At 37.2% G+C, this 8,792-nt stretch overlaps 1 protein-coding gene across 1 annotated transcript; it reads right to left on the bottom strand.

Moving 5' to 3' along the window:
• Positions 1-3,628: 3,628 nt before the first annotated feature.
• LOC109215131 (root phototropism protein 2) lies at positions 3,629-6,556 on the bottom strand. Its single transcript, XM_019379155.1, has 5 exons — positions 6,423-6,556; positions 6,268-6,337; positions 5,796-6,173; positions 4,991-5,719; positions 3,629-4,312 (listed from the first exon to the last, which is right to left on the bottom strand). The coding sequence occupies exons 1-5, from the start codon at positions 6,482-6,484 to the stop codon at positions 3,827-3,829; spliced, it is 1,725 nt and encodes a 574-aa protein (XP_019234700.1). The 5' UTR covers positions 6,485-6,556; the 3' UTR covers positions 3,629-3,826.
• Between the last annotated feature and the right edge of the window lie 2,236 nt (positions 6,557-8,792).

Genomic DNA, 8,792 nt, shown 5'->3' with positions numbered 1-8,792 from the left:
GCGATCGCAAACCTTACTTTGCGAACGAGATGAAGGAAAAAATATGGCAGGTCAAAAATACACTACACGATCGTGAAGAAGGTTATCAGACACCAGAAATCATCAACTCAAAAACCTGCAGAAATGGCCCATAGCCCATCCGAAACACATCTGAGGCCCTCGGGACCCTGTTCGATTATACCAACAAGTTCCATAACCTAAATCGGATCCGTTCAAGGTCTTAAATAACATCAAACAATATTGAAACTACGAATCGCACCACAAATCGAACTTATGAACTTTCAAATCTTCCAACTTCCAAAACTCATGCCGAAACATACCAAATCAACCCGGAATGACGTCAAATTTTGCATGCAAGTCCCAAATGACATAACGGAGCTACTCCAACTCTCAGAATTGCATTCCGACAATGATATCACCAAATTCAAATCTCGGTCAAACCTCTTAACTTTCCAAAGCTTCAACTTTCCAATTTTCGGCGGAACGCTTCAAATTACCCTACAGACCTCCAAATCCAAATCCGGACGCACCCGTAAGTTCAAAATCACAGTATGGAGCTATTGGAATCATCAAAATACCATTTCGGGGTCGTATATATAAAAGTCAATTTTCGGTCAACTCTTATCGCTTAAGCTTCTAAAACACGAATCATTCTTCCAAATAAATCTTGAATCATTCGAAATATGAACTCGACTATGCACGCACGTCATAAGACATAATACGGAGCTGCTCGAGACCTTAAACCGTCGAACGGGACATTAATTCTCAAAACGACCGGCCGGGTTACATCATGATAAGTTATTATTTTAAATTTGTTATGATCATGGAACATATAGACATGTTGTGTAGGTTGATTGTTGATATGTATGGTATAAGGGTGGCATTCTTGATATTGATGTTACATAGAGTATAAGGGTGACATTTCACTATTGATGTTGTGTGGAGCATAAGGGTGGCATTTCATTATTAATGTTATGTGGTATAAGAGTGACATTTCACTATTGATGTTGTGTGGCGTATAAGGGTGGAATTTCATTTGGAGTATAAGGGCGGCATTTCATTATTGATATTGTGTGGAGTATAAGGGTGGTATTTCACTATTGATGTTTTCTGGGGTATAAGGGTGACATTTCACTGTTGATGTTGTGTGCAATATAAGAGTGGCTTTTCACTGTTGATGCTCAGTGACAGTATAAGGGTGGCGTTTATTATCATGCACATGCATTCTTTATGCGTTGTCATGCATTTTACATGTTTTCATATTGCATCTAACATGCTCTCTTGTGCTTTTGTTATTATTTGATGATTTGATTGTCAAGATGGATTTTACCTATATGAGTTCGTATCTCATGTTTTGTTGAGTTGGAAACAATGCGTCGGATCGATGTAAAAAGAGGGTTAACACCATGCAGTGAAACATTAGTCTCATAACCATGGTATCTATAAACTGATACGGAATTGGACCATGGTTATGTACAGATGTCCTTTATTCGTGTAGGAATCTTGAGCACACACTACTTGGTGTCTCTTTGTGAGTGGAATTAGTGCGAGTTATATTTGTTGGATCTGCTTAATTAGCAAAGTTTGTTTACTACCTTTACCCTAGTTGTGAACCTTTGCTATTGATATTTGTTGTTCTATATATGACACGTCTCTTTGGATATTTCCCTGCATTTAGGGCTATTCAAAACCGAACCACAACCGTTAACCGAACCGAAACAATGGCTCATTGATTTATTGGTATTGGATTATCGGGGTAATGGATGGTGAACGGATTGAGATTTTATAATTAACGACTTAATGGTTTGGGGGCAGATTACTTAATTTTCTTATCGGGTAAACCGTTAACCCGTTAAGAATTTTTATATTTATACTTTTATCCCATTGTATGTCTCTATGTATAGAGTGTTGAAATCTTGTAGCACCAGGCTGTAGGTATTAAACCTGTTAGAGTATTTATTAGGGAGGTCATTAAATCACTAGAGTTATGCTGCATCTGCATTAGCTTTAGATGATTTTTCCTAGAAAAAAAACCTAGACTTTATAGTTTTTATCTCTAGAGTATCACCCAATAGATGCACTGTAAATGACAATAGTATTCTTTTGTTATCTTAGGTGGCAAAACCATAATAAGTTTTGTAGTTCAATAGCATTAATATGGAATGGAGACATCCGCAAATGTTTCGTAGTTTGTGGAATTGCTCTGCTGGTGGCTATTATATGTTCTAATACCTCTTGTTAGATGAACAGGAGGATGACTAATAAGTTTTGTGAAATTGATCAGTGATCATATTGTAGTGCAATGAATTTGAAGTACTTGATTGGATTGTCTGATTTTATGTCCATTTTTGCAAGCATCTAACAAATTAATGTCTGATTTTCTGGATTTTTGGTTTTACAATTGCGATATCTTGTGAAGAACGAATGTTACTGAAAGTTTGATTGATTAATAAGTTTATGAGTCGTCTTGAATATGAACTAGAATGGAACTTGGAAGAGGATTCTTCAATTCAAAAATAATGTTAGATCTTAGATGGTATTAAAAATTTGGTATTGATTTGAAACCGTTTGGTATTGATTTAATAATTGTTTAAAAAATTCTATTTCGTTTAGCCAATCCGTCCGATAACCGCCCGATAATCATTAATCTGATACCAATCCGCCCGTTGTCTTACTGGATGGCTTGCGGATTACTATATTTATAATCCGGTAACCGATAAGCCGAACCGTTAAGCGTAATTATTCACTCAATCCGCCTATAAGCACCCCTACCTGCATCGTATATATTATTGAGTTGCACAGGTTATGCAAAGTGAGTATTTTTTTACTTAAAAACCTCACCACTATTTTATCGAGGTTAGCCAAAATACTTAGTGAGTACATGGGTTCGCTTTGGAGCTGAGCTGATGTGGATGACGAAGGCTAGCATTGAAGTTGTAGTTGCGTTGCAGATTCAAGCTACCATTTGTTCATGGTAGTTTAGTACTTTATTTCTGTTTATGTAAACTTCAAATAAATATTATATTTATTCTTTTTGCCAGTTTGTAAATCTAAATCATAGTGGCTCATGACTTGTACTACCAATCCTTGTATAACTGTATTGAATTCTCCTGCTATTTTATTTATTATCATTGTTGGTTTCTCATTATTGTAGTGACTCATATTATTTTGGCTTATCTAGCGGGTTGAGTTGGATGTCATCACGACTTTGTGGAATTTTGGTTTGTGACAAATTGTATTTTATATTCATTGGTTCGCCTAGCGTGTTGAGTTACGTGGCATCATGACTTGGTGGGATTTGGAACGCGAGAGTTTCCTTGTACCACAAATAGATTCACGCATCCCAATGACCTCACCATCCTTGTGTGAGCCCTTTCACTCCTTGCGATCAATTTAATCACTTCATTAGCCTGAATTAAATGTTAAAACTTACGTGACTTTCCGTTATTAATTTTAGCAAGACAATACAAATCCTATTTTTGAAATATCCAATGGTGCAGAGTAGTGGATTTTTTAACTACTTTGATTTCATTCCACATGCCAAACAATTTAGAGGAATGCAATAAAGAGATGAAATCTTTTGTTCTATCACTTGTGATACATATAGATAATAGAGTTGGGTCTACAATCACATGAATTAACACAGTATTGAAAAAACAAGTGTTTTCTACTTTATAGTAACATTAGAACATGGGGATATAAAAGCAACCTTCGTCCTAAAAGGAAAACAAACAAACAAACAAACAAGAGAATCAATCCTTTACACAAATTCAATCATTCTCACTCAGCATAAACTAAAACCAAATATTTCGTGAAGATAATTAACTTAGGAAATGGAAAATCTTCTCCTCCTAGGCTTAGTAATATCTACAGTGGCATCATCAATCATAGAAGTGTCCTTTGATCCATGCTTAAAGGGATTCAATTTCCCCAATTTTTTGGAGACAGAAGAAAAGAAGGTTGGCTTCCTGCTAAGACTGGGTTTAGCAGAAGTAGTCCCTTGGCTTGTTTTCTGTATATCGGATATGTACATTTTCATCTTCAACAGTTCAGTTCTTAGAGCTTCGTTCTCTTTGACAAGCGAAACATCGGCTTGTAATTGATTCCTTGTTGCCATGGCTTCGGGAAAATTGCTAGTATCATCTCCGCCACTCCTTATCTTCAGTTGATCGAAGTAGAGAGCATGAAGAACTATTTGCACTGGCAAACGTTTGTTTTGTGAAGCATGAACTCTGGCTTCATACGAAAGTTTCAGCGCATCCATCACGCTGCAAACTTTCTCTCTTTCAATTTCATCCAAATTTGGATGTGCCTGCAATCATTTTACAAAGATCCAATTACTCTTTCTGATTTTCTTTATAACTGCTAGATTATTCGAAATTAGTTGGTAAGTCGACGCTAACATGCAAATCTAAGTCGTTAAGCATAATATCTTGCTACAAACAACAACAGTAACTATAACTCTAAACAAGCCGGAACTGGCTACATTAAATCCTCACAGTTCCGCAAGCATCACCGTTTTTGCTCAACCCCCACCTTTTGTTCAGAAGACGCTAGCAGACGATCGTTCGGGAATGCTTTTTGTTAGAGAGGTTAACCTAACTGCCGGACCAGCACATCTGGCAGCACTTTTTGTATCCCCCCGAAAACAGATTTCCCTAGTACTAGTTTCCAACTGGCATCCCCTTTTTGTTACGACCCACCACGAGGTCACTCCCCTAGGCCGCTGTGTATGTTGCCTTCTGCTCTTTGTAATGTTCAACCTTAGTATTATATATTAAGTATCTTTTGAACCAAAAAAAAAAAAAAAAAATCCTCACAGTTCACGTCATTCCACTTAATTAAGTCCGCCATAATCCAATATTATAGAAATTAGTTTATTTAGGACTATAATATATGAATTTCTGACGAGCCTAAAAAAGACATTCGAATCTAAAGTAATTGTACTAACATGATATTTTTGTTAAAATCTGCGAAAAGGATTTATTACCTTTAAGTAGATATCGACGGCTCTGTAAAGATCATCATCAACCTTCCTAGCTCCCTTAGGAACCAAAATAGCAATTCCATTGAATTTGGCTATAGTGAGGTCCCCAAAAGTGGCTATTTCACCAAGATACGCATCTACAGTCTTTGCAACTCTCTGCATCGCCGTGGAACAAATTTGTTGTCCGAAATCACCACCATTAAAAACCGCCACAGTCTTCTCTTTCTCCATAAATCCAGAAATAATTCTCCTAACGCTCTCAAGATCGAATAATCTTTCGCCATCATAAGTAAAAGACAACACGAGTAGATCATCCACAGTGACATGTTCTAAAATTGCTGATATCCTTTTCTCCAATTCATTCTTGCAACTATTAGCTGCTCTTAAGAAAATTGCTGTGCGGAGGAGACAACATAGGAAATTGATGGGAAATGCTGCTTTGTCTGCAGGTAAGAGTTTGACAATTGACTCGAGAAGTTGGCGTTGATGCATCCTGATGTCGGAGTCCTCTGGCTCGACTAATCTGGTTCCATTTCCGGAGTGGTCACGTACAAGGTCACGAAGAGACCTTTCTGTATACGTGATTATAGCACTTGCTGCTGTCAACGCTTTTGCTCCCCGAGTTTTCATCGAAATGATAATTCTCTCGAAAAATGCTATGTCTAATATGGTTAACTCTTCCGTCCACCAATTTGGTGGTGATCTGCTTGGAAAATTCGCTTCCACACATGCCTACACAAAACCCAATATTCATGTCAACGTACAATCACCTCTTGAATTAAACTTTTAAATGAGATGAATTAAGTACCTTAGCACTGGCGATTTCAACACATCTTTGAACGATGTTGAGGTGCTCAGCAAGGGGAAGAAGATTTTCACAAGACTTTAATACGACAAGTGCGCCAGAAAGGCTAGTCAAGGCAACTTGGGTTAGGAAATCTTCAGTCCTGCTAGCAAGATTGTTATCGCAGTATTTATCAGTCATTTGTAAGTAGTCAGCAGCACAACGAAGAGCAGCTACATTATGAACTGTGATTTCAAAGTTGACTCCATAGCAAAACTTGGCTGCTTTTTCAAACATCTCAGGACCTCCTGGTATCTCAGACAAGTTTATCCTCGTTACTTCTGTTTCTTTAGACTCTAGTATAAGTTTCCTTATGTAGTTGCTCTTCGCCACAAGCATGAACTGCCATATCAGAATAACAACAAATCAATAACAACTGAAATCCATTGTATGTTTCCAACTCAAACGAATGATAACAAGGTCATAAGTAACGTACCTTGTGAAGATTAAAGTTTGCTTCGCCTACTTCAACAACAACATCAGTTGGAATTTCTTGGGAAAACACCCTGTCATATATAAAGTTAATACAAACAGAGACAGAAAAAAGAGATAAATAATGGTGTGTTTGCGGGAAAAAGAGAGAGATAGTACCATTGGCCAGTTCTTTCCATGGCAAGAGAGAGTCGATTGGTATTCTTGATAGGAACAGCCATGTGAGAGAGAAGCTTCAATATTTAGTGCATAGAGGGAAAGCTTAGGATAATAAAACTAGGGGCCTAATTATAGGATATATAGAGAGAGCTTGGTTTATTTTGATGTAGCTTTTTCATCCAGTTTATTTGTACTTGTAACTTGTTTCTAAATTAATTAATTTATCTTAAACGCATCACATTTTCAAGCACATTGTCCATTCTGCCCCCGATTCCTATTAACAACAAATATCCAACAGCCAATAAAGCAGCTTATCTTTTCAGCTTGGAATCTCTTAACTTTTACTGTCGCTTCTTGTTCTTTTTCACTTCTGATCTTGACTTGGCTTTTGGATCTTTCTTGGTTCTACTACGGACATTTTGATCCACTCCAACAAATTAAGCCCCTGTTTGGCCATACAATTTCCCAAATTTAATTTGAAATTTATTTTCAAATCCCATGTTTGGCCATAAATTTGACCCACATTTTGGCCAAAACTCAAATCACATATTTGAAATCTCAAATTCAGCTAATAAGCTGAATTTGGGCCAAATTTTTAAAACTTGGGAATTATATACATGTTTTCCCAAAATAAAGTTGAAAAATATATTTTGAAATCGTATGTCCAAACACATTTTCATCTTCAAACCAAACTTCACCCAAATCAGATTTTTCAAAATAAATTTGGAATCTATGACCAAACGCTAGCTAAGAGAGGTCAGTTATCATATTGTCCACAGCAAAATTCAAGTTCTCTTGATTTCATCATAGGTAAAACCGAAGTAGCTATCATGATCGAATTTTATGTAAACTAAAATGACACATTCACTTTGTTGTTATGATAGACATGCGAAAGGTGTCCAAATTTTCCCTGTGAGTTAGTCTGAAGTTATTGTGGAATTAAGTAGCTCTACTCATCGCTGTTGAACTTGTGCATTGATAAGCCAATGCCATCTTGTTATTCCTTCTCAAACAGTTTCTATCTTCTGAAAATAGACGTGCTTTCTTTTCCTTTTCCAAATATATTCATTTAACAATTGTCAAGCGATCAAAAAAGCAAGATTACGTATACAAAAAGATCCAAGGTGAAAATGACTATACGAACGACAGAATTAGATGAATGACTTCCCAAAGTGATCATATTTAAAACTATCTTTGTTTGAAGTATTCCTTTTTTCCACAAAGAATGATACTATATACTAGTAAAATATTGTTGGAGTCAAACAATATACAATTTTTATACTGAAGTTAAGAAAGAATTCAAAAAAATCTCAAACTTGTGATTTGGATGATTATTTGACTTTGGAAAGGGTTTTGAAACTTGTGTCCTTATACATGCCATAACATTTATATGAAAAAGTTTAAATTAAATTATTTTCACAGTTAGAAAGGTTCTATGTAACTATATTAAATTATATAATTACAGCATATGTAAATTATTTTTAGTAAATAATAAAATATGATGAGAGTGATATCAAAGTACTCCGATTAGATATATTAATCTCTATACTTCAAACATCACTTATTTTTTACACCAAGGAAATACACAGTAACTGTCACGGGCCGACTCCTCCATAGTGTCAGCGGCACTCAAAGAGCTTGTGCGGCGCCCATAGTCCCACCTGATTACAAGCCAGCCTTCTCTTATCCTAGGTTTTCTTGCACTATCCTATGCCTATGTCGAAGCTTGCGTCAAAGGCTTAGCTTCTCCCGTGCCGCCTGTTTGATGCCAAGGCTTCAGTCGTGTCTTGTTGACATATTCCTGTGGCCCATTTCAATATTTGGGTCTTGACATTGCATGCACCTGGGGTTTGGCTACGGATCAGTACCTCGCCTAGCAGTGAGCATTGCTCTCGCTCGCACAGTCCAATCCTCAAGCTTAACACTTTCCTTGTGCCTTGGCACGTAGCTGTGCTTTGCTGAGTAGGGCAACCTTCAATCCTTGGCCTTTTTGTCATATGCTTCTTTCATAGGATGCCTATGGTTGTCATATGGCATTGCCAAACATAGCCCTCGCGATATAATTTCATCCTGCATAGTGCAGCATCGCTCCACGACTGCATTTTGAGGCCAATAAACCCTTGCTTGCAAGGCTGAACCCAAGCCATGCTCACAAGTCGACACACGAGGTCTAAAGAGTGATGCCTTGAGTATCCAATCGGTACAGAGATCTTTATCCATCCCTAAGGTAACCCGTAGGGCCTAGTCGTTCCATTCGTCAAGCCTTTGGCACTAGTTGTATGCCTAATGCTAGCCCTGAGGCGTGGCATCATCCATAGGATTCCCTAATTAGTATGGATACCTTGGACACTCCTTAGAGATACCTAGGCA

This window comes from Nicotiana attenuata, unplaced genomic scaffold, assembly GCF_001879085.1.
Source record: "Nicotiana attenuata strain UT unplaced genomic scaffold, NIATTr2, whole genome shotgun sequence".
Classification (NCBI taxonomy): domain Eukaryota; kingdom Viridiplantae; phylum Streptophyta; class Magnoliopsida; order Solanales; family Solanaceae; genus Nicotiana; species Nicotiana attenuata.
The sequence above is the reverse complement of the archived record's forward strand: the minus strand, read 5'-3'. Positions and strand labels throughout refer to the sequence as shown.